Here is a 23,528-nt window from a genome sequence, read left to right as displayed (position 1 = left end):
AAATCACAAAATGGAACAAGTCCCGCCCTAAGGACACTCATTGGGAAAAAAAAAAGTTCCTAAGGGTTTCTTTGGATGGTAAGTAATTCTGTGCAGAATCATTTCTACTTAAAGAGCGTTGTAAATGTTCTCATCATGCCAGAAAAGTTTGCTGGTGCAATGCCTTAAAAGCACATTTCCGTCCATGATTCTACCATTTGTTGTCATCACAAAGATCGATCATACTTTTCATACTTACATCTTCAGTAGCGGGCAGCACGGTGGTGTAGTGGTTAGCGCTGTCGCCTCACAGCAAGAAGGTCCTGGGTTCGAGCCCCGTGGCCGGCGAGGGCCTTTCTGTGCGGAGTTTGCATGTTCTCCCCGTGTCCGCGTGGGTTTCCTCCGGGTGCTCCGGTTTCCCCCACAGTCCAAAGACATGCAGGTTAGGTTAACTGGCGACTCTAAATTGAGCGTAGGTGTGAATGTGAGTGTGAATGGTTGTCTGTGTCTATGTGTCAGCCCTGTGATGACCTGGCGACTTGTCCAGGGTGTACCTCCAGCTCCAGCTTGCCTGCAACCCTGTAGAAGGATAAAGCGGCTAGAGATAATGAGATGAGATGAGATCTTCAGTAGCCACTTCATCCAGAGCTTATCCCAGGAACAGTGTGTGTGTGTGAGAGAGAGAATACAACCTGAATGGGACACCAGTCCAAAGCAGGGCACCACACACACACCCCTTGAGGCAATTATAGTCACCAATCCACCCACTCCCTTACGAAAATCTACCATGGTTTACTATGGTTTTACCATGGTTTTTATGTAGTAACCATGATTCTACCATGGTATCTCATGGTTATTTTAAGTACTATGAACCAACCATAGTATTACTATGGTTCATCCATGGTAGTAACCATGGATCTACTATGGTATTTCATGGTGATTCTAAGTACTATGAACCAACTGTGGTTTATCCATAGTACTGCAGTAGCTGTGGTAGCATCATAGTTGTATGTGTAATAGGTCATAGTAACTACGAAATTAGTTTAAAAAGGGATAGTATGGTTTTTAAAAGGATGCACTAACTGTAGTATTACCATGCTTTCGTCCAACAGTCAATGCTGTAGAGAAGGATCTCGATTAACAGCCCAGATACATTAACATTTACTTAGAACCTAAAAATTTAAGTGAACATTGAGGTAAAATGCACCATGGTTTTCATGGTTACCCAAAAAAAACATGAATAACTATAAACCATGGTAAAACCATGGTTAGTTTTCATAGTAAAACCATGGTTAATTTTCGTAAGGGCTGGAATGTTTTTGAGAGGTGTAAGGAAATCAGAGGACACAGGACATTTACAAGGAAATGACATTGAACACAAGGAGACTACGTGAAACTTTTTCAGGCCTCTGTACCACCACTAATGTTATATTTGAACTAATTTATCTAATTAAATAAACGGTTATTCTATGTAATCACACTAAAGACCCATTTCTGGAACGTACACTACCGTTCAAAAGTTTGGGGTCACCCAGACAATTTTGTGTTTTCCATGAAAAGTCACACTTTTATTTACCACCATAAGTTGTAAAATGAATAGAAAATATAGTCAAGACATTTTTCTGGCCATTTAGAGCATTTAATCAACCCCACAAATGTGATGCTCCAGAAACTCAATCTGCTCAAAGGAAGGTCAGTTTTATAGCTTCTCTAAAGAGCTCAACTGTTTTCAGCTGTGCTAACATGATTGTACAAGGGTTTTCTAATCATCCATTAGCCTTCTGAGGCAATGAGCAAACACATTGTACCATTAGAACACTGGAGTGAGAGTTGCTGGAAATGGGCCTCTATACACCTATGGAGATATTGCACCAAAAACCAGACATTTGCAGCTAGAATAGTCATTTACCACATTAGCAATGTATAGAGTGTATTTCTGATTAGTTTAAAGTGATCTTCATTGAAAAGAACAGTGCTTTTCTTTCAAAAATAAGGACATTTCAAAGTGACCCCAAACTTTTGAACGGTAGTGTATGACAGCTGGACCTGACTTGTCCACTAAATAACTGTCCAGTAGCACATCGCTGAAGTCCTTTGTAGAACATTTGTTGCATCAGTAACATTTTAAGTAGAAAGCTTTCTAAATGGTTCTTTGTTGTCCAGGTTCCTTTTAAGGGTTCAAACTGAAGAACACTTCAGGATGTTAAATGGAACCCTTGAGAGAGAGAGATAGATTGGGGACAGCCAATACAACAGTGCCACTGTAACACTATTATGAAAGTGAAATCTTCTGCTGAAGGTTCTACATAAAGCCTATAGCTTATGGTTCCCCTATGAAGCAAACTGAAAACTACAAGCATATAGATTTGACCTTTTTTTGCTAAGACTGGAGTATGATGCTGGACACCCTCTGTCTCATGCAGTAGCATTTATTCAGAACAAGTTTTAAGAGAGAGAGAGTAACGCTGACTATGTACATAAACCTTTTCACTGTAACCTGATAATGTAGGTGGTTGAAGTGGTGATTTCATTTGACCCATTCCTTATAAACGGTCAGATGAAATGTCTTCTAAATGATCGTCATGGTGCAGCATTGGAGACCAAGGTCTCACCTGTGTTATGTGAGTGAAGGGGGATGCGGTAAGACACCTACAAGTGATCCTAATGAGATCAGTGAGGCTTTTAGCTCACGTGTGATGAACGTGAGGGGAGGATTTCTACAGACACATGCTCTCTCGAGGTATCAATATTTAATGAGTCAACTGTGGTGTAAACTTCAACGTATCACATATCACCAGGTGAAAAGCTACCTGGTTTGGAACGCCGTTCTTGGCAAGATATCCGGGAGGGCGTGGAAAAAAACGAATCTGCACAACATGTACAAGACATATAAGGTATCATTCTTAAGAAGATGCACTGTATTCATGGATCAGCATTGTTTGACTTCCAAGAGAGTTTCCTTACAAAAAGAATATGCTGTACATGGCAAATTCCTTATAACAAGCCTTGATAAACACTGGAGGCGCAAAATGCACTACTGTACAATAATGCCTCCATACTGTTCATTTACATATTCACAAAGAGAAACAACCTTTTTTTAATTACACCATAGATGCAATACTTGTGAAAAAGGTAGAAAAAGAACACATTCAGTCATCTTATCAATAAGTTAATTGCCTGTGATAACAGGGCAGGGTGGACTGAAGAAACCGAATAATAGGAGCATCGAATCAAAGACGAGCAGAAATGAAAATGGCAGTCTGAAAGAAATGTCTGTCTCGTCTTTTTCTGAGTATTTGACAGAAAATAATACAAACAGGCCAAGAAGACGGTTCATGTTTTTCCCCCTCAGACTTGTGAGCAAGCTGTTTCAAGGAACAATTCATCATTATTTAACTAAAAAAAAAAAAAAAAGAAGATTACATTTGGTTAAAAAAAACAAACAAACAATAACAAGACTTGTAATAACGACAACAACAACAATAATAATAATAAACAGAATTAGCAATATATGGTAAATATTGAATGCAGTCCTATACAGTCAGGTCAGAGCTTGTTCGAGCTCATAAACCTGAACAAAACACTGGCTCTAATATAGCGCAATGTTGACCACAGATCCTCTCCTAGATCCTTGAGAATTGGGAAAACACTTCTCCATTTACCTGCAGAATAACAAAGGAGAATCAATTATTTTAACACAATCTTGTAAGCAGGCCCACGACCCTGTTTACACAGGTCCAAGAACAGAACAATAAAAGTTTAACAGAGACCTGTTGTCCGTGTTGAAGAGCAGAGGTCAGTCAAGTTCATGTACTTCATTGTCCTGCATGGCAGAGGGAGGGCGTCCCTGCTCGGAAATTCGCTTGGACATGATGTCCCACTGAGGACCCAGCACTTTAGACTTGGACCCTATGAGTGGTGAAAATAAAGAGCAGAATAAGACGAAGCAAGTGATTAATTCATATATATGACAGAATGCAAAGTACTTCATACACCTTATGACATAGTTCAAAAGGATTAAACCATTGCAGCACGCCTTTTCAGCTACGCAAATAAGCGGATTCATATCGGACACGACATGGACATTATGTGCATCATCACTTCCTGGTGCTGTTCAATATCAGATATTTATTGTCCAAAGTGCACATGAACATTCAAGAGTGATCGATGTAAATGAGGCTGTTCAAGATATGTACAAAGCAAAAACAAAAAGTGATAAATGAGAGGGAGGGAAGTGAGAAAGAAACAAACAGTGCTGCTCAGAGCAGAACAGTGACAAACTCATCAAGGAATTATATAACCATTAAATACTGGCTTCTTTCTAGACCCCTTGATAGAGTAATAGCAACATTACAGACAGTGAACATGAGGATTCCTCACAGAAGCGCAACACATTTGTGTATGATGAGGTTGTAAACACTATGCGCGTTACATTAATCATCATTCACGTGTGTTGCTCAATGGCTCTGATGGTGCTGTTGGTTGGTGTGTGCGCGCCTTTCTACATCTGATCCTGCTGGAGATCCATGTGAGTCACTGCTGATCCGTTACCATGACAACACTGTCAGCCATTCAGGGTTGAGAATGAGAGAGAAAGCATGTGCGTGCGAGAGAGAGAGAGAGAAAAAAAAAAAAAAAAGACTGACCTAGAGTTGTGAAGGCTGGACACATGGGCAGGCAAGAGAGAGAGAGAGAGAGAGAGAGAGAGAGAGAACTGGAAAACAGGAAGCAGGACAGACTCTGGCCATCTTAAAGTGCATATCACGGGTAAATTCAGGAGCAAGATCAATGTACTTCTCCTATTTTATATTAAACTTTGGTCAAATATTTGTCACATTTTGCATTTTGTGCAATTTTTTTTTACCTTGCGCAATACCAGAAAAATTCAGTTGAAATCAAGCCATTTGAGGCAAATTGGTCCGCCTCTGAAAAAACTTGGCATTTGGATTTCCTGGCAAACATTGATTTTCGTGACGTCACGTGCGGGACGTCTCCTTCTGAATCCTATGTCAGCGCTGGCTTGTTTATGAGAAAACGACCATATTATTTACATCCCCGGTGTTGTCTCCGTCGTCTTCACTACTTGAATCATCATCAAATCCAAACAGATGAAGCCCCAATTCTGACATCTCATTATGTTCTTCATCCAAAGGTGAAGTAACACTGCACTCGGGTGACAATTCCATATTTCAATGCAAAATCGCTAGCTGCTAAACTTGGTCTACACAGACTGTGCACTGAAACCGTGCAAGCTCTTGCAGCCTGCTGGCGCTTCCGCAGGTGACGTCACGAATCTGGCTCCAGACTCCCTTGGGATTTTTCCAGACGCGTTTTGTCATTTTATTTTTTTTCTGCTGTAGACAGATGGCCTTGCGCAAAATTTAAGGGACATACTTTCATATATATTAAAAAAATAATAATAATAAAAAAAAAAGAATTTGGTCCAGGATATGCACTTTAATCTCAGTCACACAATAAAAGATGTCCACCTTCATTTAGGCAGCCCTGGAAATGGAAGAAAGCTTTTTATGTAGTTATGGAAAGTAGATTAAAAGGTAAAGCAGACGTGCCAGTTACTGTTAACGAGCAAAGCACACTGTTATAACAGACACCTGTCTCTCTCTCACCGTCTAGACCATTGTGCTGCTCGTAGGTGCGTTTGCCGAGGATGGTGGGTGAGCCGTTGTTCAGGATGGGGGAGGACTTGATAGGAGTCAAGCTACCTGTGGATATGGAGGCTCCTCGTGGGGGCTCTGCTTTAGGTGGGCATGGGTGGGCCTCTACAATAAGAAGACAGAGTGAGATAGTAGTGATATGGATTAGTCAGAATAGAATATTAAATTAAAATCTAATTAAAATGGATCACTTTCTATGAGCATGACCACATTTGGCATGTGCTGGAACCCCTCCAGACCCTCCCCAAAAGTGTCCACACAGTGTACTCTCCAGAGAAATATTCTAAAGATCATTCTAAATTACAGAGAGCATCAAACATATGGCCCATGGACTGGAATTAGCCTGGTAACGGTTGTAATATGACCCACCAAATGAATTTAGAATCCATTTTCTAAGTTAAAATCGTGTCATGGACTGTAATTGAACTGAAAGATTAAAAATAAATAAATAAATAAATAAATAAATAAATAGCCTGTTACTCCACTAGAGGGCAAAATACTAGGGAGCAATAATCTCAGTTAGGTCAACAAAAAGGTATTAATGATAAAGTAAACGCTGTAACCATGTGGCCCTTTCCAAAATAACTAACTTGAGGGATTCCCAGCAAACATGTAGCTTTTTATTTGTAAACAATAAACGTATCCCAATTCTAATTCAATCTATTTACATTACAAGATGTAACACTGTGCTAGAATGGTTAATGGTAAAAGCATAATTTGGCAAATTTGCCTTTTTTTTTTTTTTTTAAAGGAACTGCAGCCTGTTTATCTGTTTTGTAGATGATAAATGCCTATAAACAAGGAGTTTCCGATGTGCAATTTGTCTACCAAATTGATTTTTTTGGTCCAGCCCACATGACACTAGGTGTGCATGTGTGTGGCCTGTTACCTAAAATGACACCTCTGCTCGAAATTTCCCCTAAACCTCCTCCATTGTGTTCTGGCACTTGTACATTTAAAATGAGTGAGAAAGAAAACCGAACAAGCGTGCACATGTCATATCCACCCACCCAGATATCTAACCACAGACTCCAGAGGCTTCCGGACTGCGTGCCTCAAAGACATGGGCTTTTTGGACATATCTGGCAACCGCACTGCACCTACACACAATAAATATAGTATAAAATTTGCCTGCGTTTAAAGACAAGAGACCAAAGATGTAAGAAGCACACAATGCATGTTGACAGATCATTCAAAGTGTGACAATTCTACTTGAAATTATTAAGTGTTTATCATCAACCATGAACTACACGTATAAAATTGTGTGTATAATCTCGTGAGGTAGCATACAGTTTCTGAATCTGTCCCTAGGTGGGCGAGTAATAGAGCAGTAGGAACTTCACTTACACTCTGCTTTGATGGCTGCTGTGTTGACGGGTGTGTAGGGGTGACGGGCCAGAAAGCGGGACTTGAGCAGATCCTGGCAGATACGCCTTGCTGTCCGTGTCAGCTGAGTGGTCTGCAGGTAGAACGCTTGTCTGGTCTTCACTGCAAACTTTGGACTCCCGCCGTGCCTCACTGGTGCACCATGAGGACTCTACCAACCAGAAAAACAAGCGTGTTTATTTCAGTATCTGTAACAACACACCTCTCAAAGATGTCCTGTTCTAGAGAGCTGATGCCCAAAACAGGTTCGCCATTTCCTCACTCAAATGAAATGTCTTATGCTGCTTTTCCACTACAAACGCGGCTGAGTCGGGCTGAGCCGTGCCGTGCTGAGTTGGGCTGAGTCGAGCTGAGTGGGGCTGTTGGGGTTGCATTTCGACTACACCCGCGCTGAACCGTGCTGGCTGGAAGTGGGTGGACACATTGGGTGGAGTTAGCGAAAGTGGGTGGACGTCACGTGATGTCGTTAGGCGGCGCAAACAGTGACATCAGTGATCTTTTAAGCGGTAGTCTCACGACCCGGATAGTAAACAATAAACATGGAGTCGTTAGTGTTGCTGGTCTTGGTGCTGTGGCTTGTTGTCACCAACAACGCCAACAGATACTGGCAAGAGCGTATAGATGAGGCGAGGCGCATAAGGCTTCAGAAATTCTTGTAATTCGTAATTATTCTTCTTCCGGGTTTACGGTGTTTACAGATCCGAGCGTGCTCGCGGGGCGTGTGTGAGCATGTGAGGACACTCCTCCTCACCAATCAGTGCACAGGGGAGTGTCTCCTCATGCCCCTAGCCCCACTCCAAAACCGTGCGAGTTTTGGGTGCTAAGCAGGGCTGAAGCGAGCTGAGTCGCGCCGCTCTGAGATAGTCGAAACGCGAGCCGTGTCGGGCTGAAGTGAGCTGAAGTGAGCTGAAAAAGGGTAGTGGAAAAGGGCCATTAGGTAATCAATTACTAGATTTAGTCTGTTAGGTAGAGTGGGGAAATCTAAACAGTCTCAACGTGCAATGTGAAAATAGTGAGGCAAGCAGAGGAATGAGGACAGAAGACGTGGTAACTTATCTTAAGCAGACACTTTAGTAAGAAGGCATCATCAAAGTGCATAGAATTGCTGTTCCAGTTTTGTTCTGTTTGTTTTTTGAGGCCACATAAGGCACCTAAAATTATTTCCAGGCACAAAAGATACTTTTGTGTATGTTTTGGGGCCCAAATATAAGACTGAAAAAGAGAACAATGCTGAGTCTCATTTACACTGGTGAGTACAGAGAGGACATGCCGTGATAATCCGGGCTCGTTTTATGATGCTGGACATTTTCTAATTTGCGCACACAGTTACTTCATATGTTTATTCTCTTCAAATGCCGGAATACGAGCAGGAATATTATCGTTAAAAAGCCGTTGCTTGCTGGTTATTGTCTTAGTGACGTCTTCTTGAAATAAAACGTTTGTTGTCCGTTTTTGGTCCTTTTACAAGGTAGTGCTCATCCTGATTTGATACGGAAGCATTGTCATCTGTTAAAGTGCTCTGTGCTGCTGAAAGTCATGCCCACCATGTTGTTGCGGTTGGGTCCAGGACGTTCTCCGTCCAGTCTTGTGGGCATCTTCAGGCCACCGTACTTCTTCCAATAGGTCCAGCAGGAAGCGCACAATCTGCACTGCATGTTAGTAGGCCCCCATGAGTACCACTGATATGAGCTGGTGGCTACACACACACACACACACACACACACACACACACACAGTGAATTTTGGGCAAGGGTTTCCGCTACAATTTTTGCACAACTTTTATACACAATTCCTCAGTACTTATCAAATGCAAGGTTTGTGAGAGTATGAGCACGAGACTTACTGTAGCAGCTCTCGCATGCACGGCCCAGTCCTGCTGGTTGACTCACTGCCCCAGGAATTGCCCCGGCCCCATTCACCAGCCCTGGCTTCACGCTGTTCACACTCAGCTGGTTTGGATTGGGCTTGTTGCTGTAGAGGCAAAGTACACGGCCACACACGGATTAAGCTTGTGCATAATCAAACAGAAAATTCACTTCAAGCTTCGAGGTAAATGTTTGCATATCCAGGGATACCTTCTGACCAAGTAGCTAAGGTACTCACTAGTTAGGGATATAGACCTGCTTCAGCTTGCTCTCTGCTTCTGCTGCTTTTAACCTTTTCTGTACAGAGCAGAATACAGAGAAAAACTTTCTTTTTTTTTTTTTTAATTCTATCCAGGAACATAAGTAGTATTTGGTCAACCAATCATACCTGCTGAACGTATCTGTCTGTGGTTTTCCACATATAGTAATACTCAATTATGCTCGTCAGAGATTTCCAGGGAAGCTGAAAGAGACGGAGAATTCATTTTGTTATCTTCAACAGGAATCTTGTCTTACCATCTCCCACAAACTGACTTTTTGAAATTTTGAAACAAGGAAGACATTTAATGAAACTTTGGTTTTACAGATGTTCCTTCATCATCATGTGTATCAAAAATGATCAAGATGTGTTAAAGTATTTACAGTCAAACAGTCAAAACAATATTACTGAAAGGCAATATAAAATGTGGTGGATATCATCTCATCTCATCTCATTATCTGTAGCCGCTTTATCCTGTTCTACAGGGTCGCAGGCAAGCTGGAGCCTATCCCAGCCGACTACGGGCGAAAGGCGGGGTACACCCTGGACAAGTCGCCAGGTCATCACAGGGCTGACACATAGACACAGACAACCATTCACACTCACATTCACACCTACGGTCAATTTAGAGTCACCAGTTAACCTAACCTGCATGTCTTTGGACTGTGGGGGAAACCGGAGCGCCCGGAGGAAACCCACGCGGAGAACATGCAAACTCCGCACAGAAAGGCCCTCGCCGGCCACGGGGCTCAAACCTGGACCTTCTTGCTGTGAGGCGACAGCGCTAACCACTACACCACCGTGCCGCCGGTGGATATCATTTTCCCTAAACACCTCTCCTACCTTTTCATACCCTTCACCAGCTATGTGAAAAGTCAATATTTCTGTTCCAGGTTTTAGATGAAAGCGGTTTGTGATCCCAAACAGATATTAACTTTGTTGTAACTAGACAGCAAATTTCTTGAGCATTCACCCATTTTAACCTTTCATGCCTTAAATAGGACTTAAAAAGCAAAAGGTGTTGACTGTTTTACGTCCTTGGATATCATACAGAATACGTTCAAATAAAGGAACGAGATGACATTCTAACTGTTTAAGAAGTTTGTTTTGTATATAAAGTGCAAATCAGAGGTACATTTTTCAGTATTCTAAATCCAGGAAAAAGGGGGATGCAAACTTTTGCACTCATTTGTATCTACACTCTTAAACAGAGCCATTCTGATGCAGGACAGAGGGGGAAAACTCTAAAGCACAAAACCACTTCTCGTCTTCCTTTGTCTGCTTATATAATGTGGTTTTGGTTCCGTAAAAGTGGGTGTGTACATTTTCTCGATGTGGCTCCTCCTTATCGCCAAGTTCAGTCCCTAAACTCCGGAGTCATACATACACTAAATCGCCAGCAGGTGGCAGAGTCAGAAGACACTACTGTAAAAGGCTGCAAGTCTGTGGACAGACCAGTGAGCTGGTGCTGTGTATTTTGTCCATAAGCCTTGTATCCATTACTCCTCCTCTCTGTGTAAATACATTATTGCTGTAAACTCACAAAATCCTGCTGGATATCAGTAAAGTCTTTGCCATATTTCTCCAGTGCCTCCTCAAACAAGTTAGCTTCCGAAGCGCTCCATTCTTCCATCTCGTCTCGACAGAGTACAGGGCCACCCTGAGGCACCAAAGCAGCGATTGCTCGCGTCATGTCATAGCCGTTGTTATGCAGCGTGTCCATGGCATGGAACTGAGGAGCAAAAGAATAAATGTCAGGATACTGGAAAAAAAAAAAACCCCACAGTGAATGGTAAATCATGAACATCTGCAGTAAAGCAGAGAAGCGTCATTTTTCACACGTAGATAAATCACACATGATCTGTGCAATTATTTTTAGATCGCCACATTCAAAAAGGCCAAGAATATGCCAGAACAGACTTTTCAAAGCAGTTATAAAGCAACAGAAAGGAATCCTACTATTCAGTAATGACAACCTATGCAATCAACTAATCTGCAGACCAACAAAAACATATCGCCTGTGCTCGGTTGATTCTGGGAATTTTCAGGAGGCTCGTGTGAGATCAGAAACTGAACGCTGAGGGGAAAATACGCAGGACGCCCACAGGAGTTGGCATCACTGAGTGGTTTCTCAAGAACAGGAAAGCTGTATTTTTCTCTTATTAGCCAATTTTTTAAATATATATATTCATTATTTACATGTAGGAAAGCCAAGACTCCACAGTTTTCATGTCATAAAAGGCAAACCGGAAAAGAAAACAAAGTTGACTGGCAAAGCTCTCAAGCCCAGATAGTTACAACAGCACAGCAAAACCACAATATGGAATAGAAAACCTAAAAGAGCGAACGTTTTGAGTCAGAATGAATGAGGAAATCTGCAGCAGGCTCCGAGTATATGGTAGAAGCAGACAGCAGAAGCAGGTGATGAGCTCAAAAACGAATGCTTTTATGGTTGTAATAAATCATTTAAATTAAATAAATAAATAAATAACCGCAAGTATTAATTAGATTTAAAATGTCCAGTCTGGATTACTGATGAAAGTATCAGCTTTCTCTTAAAAGAAAGAGATAAACATTAGATTGCATTAATGGCATTTAGCAGACACTCTTATCCAGAGCAGCCTGGGGAGCAGTTAGGGGTTAGGTGCCTTGCTCAACGGCACTTCAGCCATTCCTGCTGGTCCAGGGAATCGAACCTGTGACCTTTTGATCCCAACGCTGCATCACTAACCATTAGGCCATGGCTTCCCCAGTGCCTTAACAGGCAAAGGCACTACAGTGAACAGCTCTTTCAGAGTCCTGGGCTGCAGTTTTGTTTATCATCAATCTGTTTATCATATGAGCTTCGGTTAACTTGATATTACATTGATCCTGCTTCACAAGCAAGAGTTGTGCTGGTTAATGTTTATTGTTTGTTACTTTTTTCTGAAACCTTGATGGGTTGAGCACACTCGAACATCATCGGCTGCATCACCTTGATAAGAGCTCAACAAGGCCGCCCTGCTAATGACTCAATTTGCAAGAGGTGCTATTTTTAATATTATGGAAACAAAATAATAATAATAACGCTTTAAACAACATGCAAGGTCCAGATGTCTCTTGTAGAAAGGAAAGGGAAAAACCACTTTGTGTTTCCTTTCCACAGAAACAGTCCGATGATTCATAGTCAAATTACAGGAAACCTATTTGTGAAAGTCTGTTCAGTCAAAAATGTCATTCCATGTCAGTTACTTATAAACAGAATAAAGGAGTGTGTGTTTCTCAGGTTCAGAGGGTATGGTTTTGCTTGTGTCTAGTACCCACTGGGTCCTGTGCTGTACCGTATGTTTAATAAAGGAGTGGCATCTAGTGGTAGGCGAGGGTGGTTGAGGGTGCATCCAAAGAGCCACAGTGTAACCCATAGGTGTCTTTTAGCCCAGAACACAATGCATAATTAGCTCTCTCGTTTGTTCGACTCAGTCCTGGAATGCTATCCTGAACATACTCATGACATACCCAAAATATGAATCTCTTTTTAAAAATCACCATGCTTTAAAAAAAAAATAAATAAATAATAATAATAATAATAATTCTCTATCGTCAATCCAGACACAAAGCTCTATAAAGATCATTTGATGATCATAAAGGTTACAACAGCCGTCCTCCTTTTAAATATTCATACTGCTCTACACTATTATGATCAAATATGCCTGGGTAATCATTACACTATGCCATTATGAGTAATTCTGCATGGACAATTGGTAAAGCACAGATAGACATTAGAATGCCTTTCATGTGCCAGACCAAAGTGTGAAGTACTGCGGAAGCAGGATGTAGCGTGCAGTGAGTGAGCGAGCGAGCGAGTGTAGGTGGTGCTGTACCAGTGTGATGTCTCTGGAGGCAGCTGCAGCGCTCATGTGTAGACTGGGCTGCCGAACTGAACTGCTGCAGTCCAAAGCCCGCGCAAATGTACCTACAGACCTGTGGGAGGGAAGGAGAAAGAAAAAGGGCAGAAGAGAGACGTAAAGAGACTGAGCAGAGGAGAGGGATAAATGAATGAGCACTGCAAGTGTCTGTCTTTTATTTAAAAAAAAAAAAAAAGCATCTCACTGTTTGGATATAATCAATAATTCCACAGGAAATATACCTTATTTCAAAGCCTCTTAACTACAATGTTGCTCATTCCAGACAAAGTTCAGTGGGGGGGTCCCAACAATGCTTGAGGAACTTACCGAGCCACTACAAGAAACTGGTCGATCTGTTTCTCCGTAAGAGGGCTGTTGGGATCCCATACTTTCTCCTCTAGTTTGGCCAGCTCCCTGCCATCCTCCTCTCCTAATGAACCGACAAGCACAAACACAGCAGTCATCTACAGAACAGCTGGATATCAAGATTAGACTCCCACTCTGCTACATCTCTGCATGGTCTTCCCTTCTGCAAGCGCTTCATGTTATTCATCCATGTCTATCAGAGTTCTAAGTGAAATGCCCTGAACGCAGTAGCATTACTTGCAGAAATATTCGGGTTTAAAAACAGACAGGACATGGTCGCATGCCTATATCGCAGGGTATCATTTTAGGCATCCTAAAATTACATTTTATACGTAATTATGTAAAATTATTGACAACAAGGGTGGCACGGTGGTGTAGTGGTTAGCATGGTCACCTCATAGCAAGAAGGTTCAGGGTTCGAGCCCAGTGGCTGACGGGGGCCCTTCTGTGTGGAGTTTGCATGTTCTGCCTGTGGGTTTCCTCCGGGTGCTCCAGTTTCCCCCACAGTCCAAAAGACATGCAGGTTAGCCTAATTGGTGGCTCTAAATTGACCGTAGGTGTGAATGTGAGTGAGTGTGAATGGTTGTTTGTCTCTGTGTGTCAGCCCTGTGATGATCTGGCGACTATCTGGCAGGGTGTACCCCGCCTCTTGCTCATAGTCGCCTGGGATAGGCTCCAGCTTGCCCGCAACCCTGAACAGGATAAGCGATTATGGATAATGGATGGATGGATGGATGGATGGATATTGGCAACAAAATAAACTGCAAAAGTGACAAAGCCAGAAGAAGCAGCAGCCAAGAAGCCTTTGTCACACGTACACTCAAGCACAGACTTAAAGCATATACGCAGAGCCGTGGCCTTACTTTCGTTTATAAATGCCTTGAGACCTCAAGAATGGCACAGGAATAGTTTTAAGCATCAACAATAAATCTAATATAGTCATTTTTACGATTAAAGTGATTTATATAGGTAGCGGTCTGAGTGAATGACCTTGACGTCCGTAACGTCACAACAGGAAGTCTATCTTTCTCATCGCCATTTCCGCTATACTAAAACACAGAGCTGACTGCAACTCCGATCCTCCATTTTGAGCTAATTTATCGCCACGCCACGTAGATGTGTTGCTGGCCGGTGCAGCAACAGGACAGAAGGTGGATTTACGTTGCATTCATGGCCCAAGAATGTTCAAACTGCAAAGATTTGGATGCATTTTGTGAGAAGTTCAAGGGCACGTTGGGCGCCTATGAAGTGGTCTCTCCTCTGCTCTGCACATTTTACTGAGGACTCGTACGAGACCTCTGATCTGTTGAGAAGCGTTGGCTATAAGCCCGTATTGAAAGAGGGTACAGTACCAACAATTAAAGAAAACTACAAGAAAAGGAAAATATTTATTTATTTTTATTTATTTTTGTAAAAGGAAAGTGAGTTCACTTGCAGCAATCCTCCTGGAGTGAGCCGAGGGTTGTTGCTAAACCTGGGATGGAATAGGACAGGACATATCGCTCGGGCAGTGACCTCCCCGCAGTTGTTGCTAAAACCGGTGACATCTCGCTCCGTCCCGGGTTTTAGTAATTGCCTGAGCCCAGCAGTAATGGCGGAACACACAGTATGAAGAAAAGTGAACGAGTGGAGCAGCCGTCTTATTTCTAAACTGGATATTGCTGCCATCTCGCCCTTACATGGAAGAAGTGAATGAGCAGAGAACTGAACAAACAACTGAAAGTCAGATTGTTTCAAAAACAATCGGCCTTCAAGAAGTGAGAAAACAGATGGGTAAGTGCCGACTCTCATTTGGATTTAAAAAAAAAAAGGCACGTTGTTTACCTGCATTTGGGTTAATACATGTAACTTGTATTGTGTGTTTAAGTGAGCCAACCCACAATCAATGAAGTCAAATCAGTCTTAGTTGAGCAAGTCGGTAACGCTGTTTCTTACTTTCACCATAAATTTTTATTTATATGACTTTGGTCTATAGCTGCAAGAGGCCTCGGCTTTAAAACCGGTTCCTGCTGTGACGTCACGCACTCAGGGCTGGCTGGCTCAGCGGGGCAGCTCGAATGCCAACTTTGCGGTCGATTTTAACTCCCAAACATATATATTTTTTTATTCCCATTTATGCAGCATACAAGAGTTAAGGATGGAGATACTATCCACTCAGAAATTTATTTAAAAATAAAAGGTTCTGCGTATCTCCTTTAAGCACACAGTGAAAATCGTCCTCTGCATTGAACCCATCTGAAGCAGTGAACACACATGCACACACAAGTGAGCAATAGAGCAGAGGGCAGCTATGCTACAGCACCCGGGGAGCAGACGGGGGTTAGGTGCCTTGCTCAAGGGCACTTCAGCCCAACCTTCAGGCCAGGGTTGCCCCATGTTAACCTAACTGCATGTCTTTAGACTGAGGGGGAAACCCATGCAGACACAGGGAGAACATGCAAACTCCACACAGAAAGGTCCCTGTTGGTCACTGGGCTATGGATCAAACCCAGAACTTTCTTGTTGTGAGGCGACAGTGCTAACCACTACACCACCGTGCCACCCTTTACATTACATCTTCCATGGTAGTCTCGTTCAAAACGGGAGCCGGGGCTGCAGAAAATTCTTACAAGTTCTCGTTCTACTCATCGTTTTTGTTAATTTATTAAAATATAGCATGGTGGTGCGATTGCCTCACAGCTCCAGGGTTCCTACTAGGATAGTGTTACTGTGCAAAGTTCTGCATGTTCTACCCATGTCTACATGGGTTTTTCCTTCTGTTCTCTGGTTTCCTCCCCATCTCCCAACAACATCCCAGTGGGTGTGTATTGGCAACTTGAAATTGGCTCTATGCATCAACGAGTGTGTGTGCAGGGAGCACCAGCTCGCCCACTGTTCTCGTGACAGGCTCCAGATTTCCCATAATCGCAACCAGGATAAAGTGAAGAAGATGAATGAAAAAAATTAATGCAAAATACCTAATCTGTGGTGCAATTAAGCCAAAAGGTAAAAAGAAAAAAGTGACATGAATTTAAAAAAAAAAATTTTAATTATACAGTAGATGTTATTAAAATTAAACATGTGCCAACCAATCACAATTCGTGGTCATCCTGAACCCATCAGAATAGAACAGCACCATGTCTTGTTTGAGCCAGGAGAAGAAGGGGGGGGGATCTGCTTTTCTTGAGCAAAATTTACTTGAAATTATTTTATCAAATCAACATCTGTACTTAAAAAAAAAAAAAAAAAAAAAAGACACAACAATACAGCTGATTAGTCTTAAATTCTAAGACCAGATAAATATAAAAATTTACCGCAATACGACACTTACGACTTTTATATCACGAAAGTGAGTTTCAGAGACACAAAGAGTATGTAGGGACATGCAGTCACCCTGCCATCAGAAGGTGTTACAAAGAGATAAGAGATCTGCATCGTGTAGAGGAAGTGCAAGACACAGTTACATATCTTTGGTTGCATGTTTTAAGCACTTGAGTGTTCAGACTCTACAGCGGGTCTGACGATCAGAAGTTTCTCAGGACTGTGCTGAAAAATCAGACGTACCCTCGTTGAGGAGGTCGGTGATTTCTGCCTGGTACTTGTTCCCCACTCTGATTTCTCCTTTATCAGCCAGGAGCGTTTTCTGCTGAGGGTCATACACCAGAGAGTAGAAAAATGCGTCCTGCAGCCGAAAGACAACATAGATAAAGTCGAAGTCAGAGACCGAGGTGCAAACAAAGAAAACCTCATGAAAGCGTGATAGAGGGCTGTGTGGTGTTTGGCCTGACAGTGAGCGGAGTCTCCAGTCTCCTCATTACTAAATGCGAAGAGAACATTCTGGGTCAACACACTGAATTATTCATTCAGAACGGAGCTCAAAATTAGATCTCTCTCTCACACACACACACACACACAATAAACATGTGCATCTCTATCAAGTATAGGTAAACACACCCCGAGTGCCCCAGTGCCAGTGAGGCAGGAGCATGTTCTAGCAGTGCTACACAGCTAAAAACGCTGTACGGTACTCACCTCTCGGTCTAGGTAGGACTTGAGGGTTTCCGTCTCATTGAGAAGAGTCACACAGCACTTTCCTCTGAACACAGTTACACAACACACATGTTAAAACGGCCTGAAGTACACGACCCCGAAGTCAAGCTACAGGTAAAGGAGAAATACAAATTTTGTTCTGACAGTCAAATTATAGCAAAATGGACAAGAGAGAACAGGGACCTTGAGGATATACTCGAAACAGGTTTGGCATGCGACTTGTGTGTATGCCAGAAACAGATGAACAAGCTGCAGGGGATATCAGTACCAAGAACGTATCAAAGTTCTTCATTACTGCAAATTAGGGACGGAGTGATCCTTTTTTTGGTACAATAATATCATTACAGCATTCTTCTACAGGCCATTCTGTAAGCAATATCAGAGTTCTGAGTAAGCACCGATACCCGATACAGTAAGCGAGCTACCGCTCTACATACTCTAAATTAGGTGAAGCATGGCGCTTCGACACTTTAAAAAGCTGCACTCTGTAGGCACGTAACGATATATTGTGCGATGATAAATCACGATACAAATTTATGATGCTTCAAATCGAAATAGTGTCTTTTTCCAGCTGTAGTTGCATTGTTTAGATAGCAGAAGGTGCAATAACGTAAAAATAGTAGGAATATACGACTTCTACTGTAGGCGGCAGTAACACAGTACTAATACAGCTCCACAAAAACGCACAGAAGAGAGCTCTAAAATGGTAAAGAGCTGTTCTGCGGCTCATCGTACAAACAGCTTTAACAAGAAATTGGACCTCTCTTTTTACAGACTGCTGAAAGCTGAAGAAAAAAAAGAAGCAAATGCCGGTAGCAGCGGCAAACCGTTACTATTAGAGCTGGGACTTCAGCTCAGCCAAAACGTAGCTGGACACACCGAAAAAGCAACAGAGCAAAGGATTTTGCAAGGGATTAGCGGCAGGCTGCCAGGTTGAGTTTAAAAGTGACCAAGTAAATTACACAGGGAAATGAATACTTAAGTATGAGTGAAAAATACTATGGCGAGCGTGCGTGGAAGAAGAGTCTGGAGACAGAAATTTTAGTTTTTCGGTCGTTAGCCTGTGCTACATGCTCTTGATCACACTGGCTTGACCGCTTTATTAGCATTCGCTAACACTACTGATGAACGCTACACCGGCTGGAAGGCAACTTCACTGCCGCACCGATGGCACCAGCTCGTGGTTACGCTCGCGTTGGCCTTCAAGAAGGCTGAGGGCAACTCATTTTTGGTCCCTCCCACTATAAATCAAAATCTGATTGGTTAATAAATCGGTCACTTCCTACATAAACATACACTGCCATGGCCTTCTGTCTCGGCAATGAAGTCCTAACCAATGAGTGAGACGAAATGAAAAAAAAAAAAAAATCTCACTGGATAACTCCATTTTAAATGTTTGTTTTCAGGACAGTAACCCTTTCATTTCTGAAGCAAATTTGATAGAAAATGAGGCCAAATTAGAATTAGAAGAGAATAATTATAATGAAATTATGAAAGAATGAAAGAAATTAACTATAACATTTGAAATGCTGATATGTTTGGGCTTCTCTGAAGGCCCCGACGGTTCCCCTCTGGCCGGTAGGATGTTCATAAAAGTTTATTAAGGAAAGGTCTATTTGTTGTTAACATTTTCATTTTTAATAAAAAGGAACATTTTAGTTAATAAGCCATTATATTTTACTCCAACCTTTGCAAACATTTGTAAATAATTACAGTTGGTTATTAAGAAAATGAAAAGTTTTTTTTTTTATTTAAAATTTATCAAAAGGAATATTTTGTTAAGCCGATAAATAGAAAAATAAAACCTTGCATTTTTCGGTAATAAAATTTTCATTTAATTTTTTTTTTCCCCCAACAACACCATGGGAAAATCGAATCATGAACGAAACTGAAGCGAATTGGGTAAATCATTACATGCCTAGCACGCCATGATTTTTAAGTAAGAACACCTTTAACAGTGTTTGGTGAAGGGGGCGTCGTGGCTCAGGTGGATAAGGTGCCATACCATAAATCCAGGGACCTGGGTTCGATTCCGGCCCGAGGTCATTTCCCGATCCCTCCCCGTCTCTCTCTCCTGCTCATTTCCTGTCTCTACACTGTCCTATCCAATAATAAAGGTGAAAAAAAGCCCAAAAAAAAAAAAAAAAACAGTGTTTGGTGAAATTGTCCTCATATTCAAGCAGTCAATACATTATCTGCTCAGAGGACAAACCCTGTCTCAGTGTATCGGCCGACCAAAACAACTTAAAATATTTATATGTCCCCCAGAAAATCTTTATGCATTTCACTGTTGCGACAGTTTAATGCCAGGATCATTCTAAGAGTTTAAGTTCTCTACAGAGATCTGATTTCATCAGTGCTAGTACTGTCCTCCGCACTCAAACACTGTTTACACTCGAGGATTCCTAGTACAGCTTTTGACAGGTCACAAAATAATGATGTGTTTCAGACGCATGATGGTTGGCGAAACAGCCATCCTTGGAGTATTTCACTCACTTGCACTTAATTCAAGCCCACAGACGTGACAAATGGTCAAATTATTTCACCCTATATTTATGGAAAATCGTCCATGATGATGCGTACGCACACACACGCACAGACGGTTTCACCTGATGTGTGTCGCAGGCAGAGACTCCAACTGTCTGGAGAGGAAGAGCTCTCTGTGTCTCAGCTGGTGTTTCTGTTTCTCTGGCAAGTCCACCATCTCAGGGTTCTCCATCTCTTCCTCCAGCTCTCCTGTGGGTCAAAGGTCAAAATACAATCATTCAGCCACCAGCACATGTGCATTAATGGCTGAATTGTGATTACAGGTTTGTGAATCATAGCAGGCTCAATGTTTTCTACGCTGTGCCAGGAGTCACATCTTCCCTTTTTTTTTTTTTAAACCCCATGCAGGGATTACCATATCTAAACGGAGCAGCCTGGAGATCGCAGTCACAGATATTGCTGTTGCTCCATACTTCGATATCTCCCAGCCACACTGGGCGGAGCAGGAATCCCACATTAACCAGTGAGAATCAGTGGAGAAATGCCCGTCTACACTGATCTCATCACCTAGAACTCTCCATATTCGCCTGACTGACAAAATTTACTTTGCTTCAGGCATCATCCATTTCTGCACATCACAAGTGATACAAATTAAATTATATCTGTACTTCTGATCATTTGAAATGTTTAGAAACTAATGCAGCCATGAGCAAACGACCCATTCTTCAGAAATTCATCAAGCAGTATTATGTTCGCTTAAAGGAACAGTCCACCGTACTTCCATAATGAAATATGCTCTTACCTGAATTGAGACGAGCTGCTCCGTACCTGTCCGAGCTTTGCGCGACCTCCCAGTCAGTCAGACGCAGTCAGACGCGCTGTCACTCCTGTTAGCAATGTAGCTAGGCTCAGCATGGCCAACGGTATTTTTTGGGGCTGTAGTTAGATGCGACCAAACTCTTCCGCGTTTTTCCTGTTTACATAGGTTTATATGACCAGTGATATGAAACAAGTTCAGTTACACAAATTGAAACGTAGCGATTTTCTATGCTATGGAAAGTCCGCACTATAATGACAGGCGTACTAACACCTTCTGCGCGCTTCGGCAGCGCATTGATATCTGAGCTCCGTATCAGTGCGCTGCCAAAGCGCGCAGAAGGTGTTAGTACGCCTGTCATTATAGTGCGGACTTTCCATAGCATAGAAAATCGCCACGTTTCAATTTGTGTAACTGAACTTGTTTCATATCACTGGTCATATAAACCTATGTAAACAGGAAAAACATGGAAGAGTTTGGTCGCATCTAACTACAGCCCCAAAAAATACCGTTGGTCATGCTGAGCCTAGCTACATTGCTAACAGGAGTGACAGCGCGTCTGACTGACTGGGAGGTCGCGCAAAGCTCGGACAGGTACGGAGCAGCTCGTCTCAATTCAGATAAGAGCATATTTCATTATGGAAGTACGGTGGACTGTTCCTTTAAGTGAACACGAACGATGCCTGAAACTGATGTAATAAAACGGTACTGAATCACAAATCCCATCTCAAAACATACATTTCATATTTTTTGGCAGCACTACACATACACATATAATATTCGCAAGTATACACGTTAAAGCGTTGCGAAGAAAGAAATAAAACACATGGCATGCTGTTACAGGAAACTAACAATGGGGCTGCGTGACGTAGCCGGACGTTACGTGCAGGGCCATTACCATCCCAAAGTTGATTATTTTCCTATAACAGGGTGTCCCAAAGTGATTTATTCCTCTTATTCGTTTGTAATTTGCCAGAGATTACAATAAAGAATTTTTTTTTATTATTAGTTTATAGTACTATTTAAAGTCAGGTCCAAAGTTTGTTAGAGTTGCCACTTACATTACAGCAACTACAAGCATGTGTTCCCTCATCAGCCTCGCTTTTTCTCTCTCCTGAAGTTAATACATTCGGCTTAGTCACATTACTGAGATGTTGCAAAGCCCTCAGTCCTGAAAACTTTCCTATGGCAGACAACTTAAAGGAACAGCCTGCTACAAAGTGCTGACACTGAATTTTTTCACCAAAACTTTAGTAGACAGTCTGACTCACTGGTCTGGTTCAGCCTAATGCAACATCTAGGTTTCCTACCTCCATGGTTGCAAAGAGAAAGTACCTCAAATCAAATCAGTTTGACATATAAACAAGCTTTAACCCTTGTATGGTGTTCGGGTCTGCGGGACCTGTTTTCTTTCTCTCTTTTTTTTTTTTTTAAAACCATATATGCTGCTCGTATATTGCTTGTAATTGGGGTGAAGTAAACATCTGTTAAGTATTTAATGTAAAATTGTTTGTATTGAATTTAAAACACCAAAATGCAGCGGGTCCACCAGACCCACGAACACTGGCTGAGTAACAAAACACCACACAAGGTTAATATGAGCGTAAAAATGGTAGGGCAAGAAAAGCAAAAGAAATGAAATCAGAGTGTCAATAGCTTCCCACTCTCTCAAATAATTCGCATCAGAGTACTTAATCTCTGCGCCACAGTAATCCATATTTAGAGGAGTGGAGAGGAAATTCTCTCTTTAAAAAAAATAAATAAATAATAATAATAATAATCTCATCTCATTATCTCTAGCCGCTTTATCCTGTTCTACAGGGTCGCAGGCAAGCTGGAGCCTATCCCAGCTGACTACGGGCGAAAGGCGGGGTACACCCTGGACAAGTCGTCAGGTTATCACAGGGCTGACACAGACACAGACAACCATTCACACCTACGGTCAATTTAGGCCAAGTTTACATTAGACCGTATCTGTCTCGTTTTCTTCGCGGATGCACTGTCCGTTTACATTAAAACACCTGGAAACGCCGGGAAACGGGAATCCGCCAGGGTCCACGTATTCAATCTAGATCGTGTCTGGTCCGGTGCTGTGTAAACATTGAGAATACGCGGATACGCTGTGCTGAGCTCTAGCTGGCGTCTCATTGGACAACGTCACTGTGACATCCACCTTCCTGATTCGCTGGCGTTGGTCATGTGACGCGACTGCTGAAAAACGGCGCGGACTTCCGCCTTGTATCACCTTTCATTAAAAAGAGTATAAAAGTATGAAAATACTGCAAACACTGATGCAAATACTGCCCATTGTGTAGTTATGATTGTCTTTAGGCTTGCCATCCTTCCACTTGCAAGTGGTAAGTGATATGCGCTGGGATCACACACACAGCGGCTCAGTCCCGAATCACTGCTTGTGCACTTCACTCGCGCGCTGTGTGAGCTGCGCAAGGCCGGAGTGCGCACCCTCCAGAGGGCACTCGCTGTTCAGGGCGGAGTGATTTGGAGCGCAGGATGCCTGCGGAGCCGAGCGTATCCGTGTATTGGCGTTGCTGTGTGCACGCGAATCGTGTATTGGTGTTGCTGTGTGCACACTAATCGTTTTAAAAACGTTAATCTGATGATCCGCTGATACGGTCTAATGCAAACCCCACCTTAGAGTCACCAGTTAACCTAACCTGCATGTCTTTGGACTGTGGGGGAAACCGGAGCACCCGGAGGAAACCCACGCGGACACGGGGAGAACATGCAAACTCCGCACAGAAAGGCCCTCGCCGGCCACGG

General features: G+C 42.4%; 1 protein-coding gene across 2 annotated transcripts in view; it reads right to left on the bottom strand.

Annotated features, from left to right (window-relative positions):
- Window positions 1-2,876: 2,876 nt before the first annotated feature.
- Window positions 2,877-23,528, bottom strand: part of mta1 (metastasis associated 1) — an 81,082-nt gene continuing 60,430 nt past the window's right edge. Inside the window, exons 4-18 of one of the 2 annotated variants that reach the window (XM_060934159.1) lie at window positions 20,053-20,179; window positions 17,426-17,489; window positions 16,958-17,075; window positions 13,376-13,478; window positions 13,025-13,124; window positions 10,708-10,896; window positions 9,294-9,368; window positions 9,144-9,202; window positions 8,884-9,011; window positions 8,585-8,736; window positions 7,002-7,191; window positions 6,665-6,754; window positions 5,607-5,759; window positions 3,750-3,888; window positions 2,877-3,641 (exon numbers count right to left, since the gene is read on the bottom strand). In XM_060934159.1, coding sequence (XP_060790142.1) covers window positions 3,776-3,888; window positions 5,607-5,759; window positions 6,665-6,754; window positions 7,002-7,191; window positions 8,585-8,736; window positions 8,884-9,011; window positions 9,144-9,202; window positions 9,294-9,368; window positions 10,708-10,896; window positions 13,025-13,124; window positions 13,376-13,478; window positions 16,958-17,075; window positions 17,426-17,489; window positions 20,053-20,179 — 1,661 coding nt within the window. In that variant the 3' untranslated portion in view covers window positions 2,877-3,641; window positions 3,750-3,775. Of the gene's footprint in view, window positions 3,642-3,749; window positions 3,889-5,606; window positions 5,760-6,664; window positions 6,755-7,001; window positions 7,192-8,584; window positions 8,737-8,883; window positions 9,012-9,143; window positions 9,203-9,293; window positions 9,369-10,707; window positions 10,897-13,024; window positions 13,125-13,375; window positions 13,479-16,957; window positions 17,076-17,425; window positions 17,490-20,052; window positions 20,180-23,528 lie in introns of those variants that run through there. The other variant, XM_060934160.1, reaches the window with a different exon arrangement.

Source organism: Neoarius graeffei, chromosome 11, assembly GCF_027579695.1.
Source record: "Neoarius graeffei isolate fNeoGra1 chromosome 11, fNeoGra1.pri, whole genome shotgun sequence".
NCBI classification, from domain to species: domain Eukaryota; kingdom Metazoa; phylum Chordata; class Actinopteri; order Siluriformes; family Ariidae; genus Neoarius; species Neoarius graeffei.
This window is presented reverse-complemented; position numbering and strand designations above follow the sequence as displayed.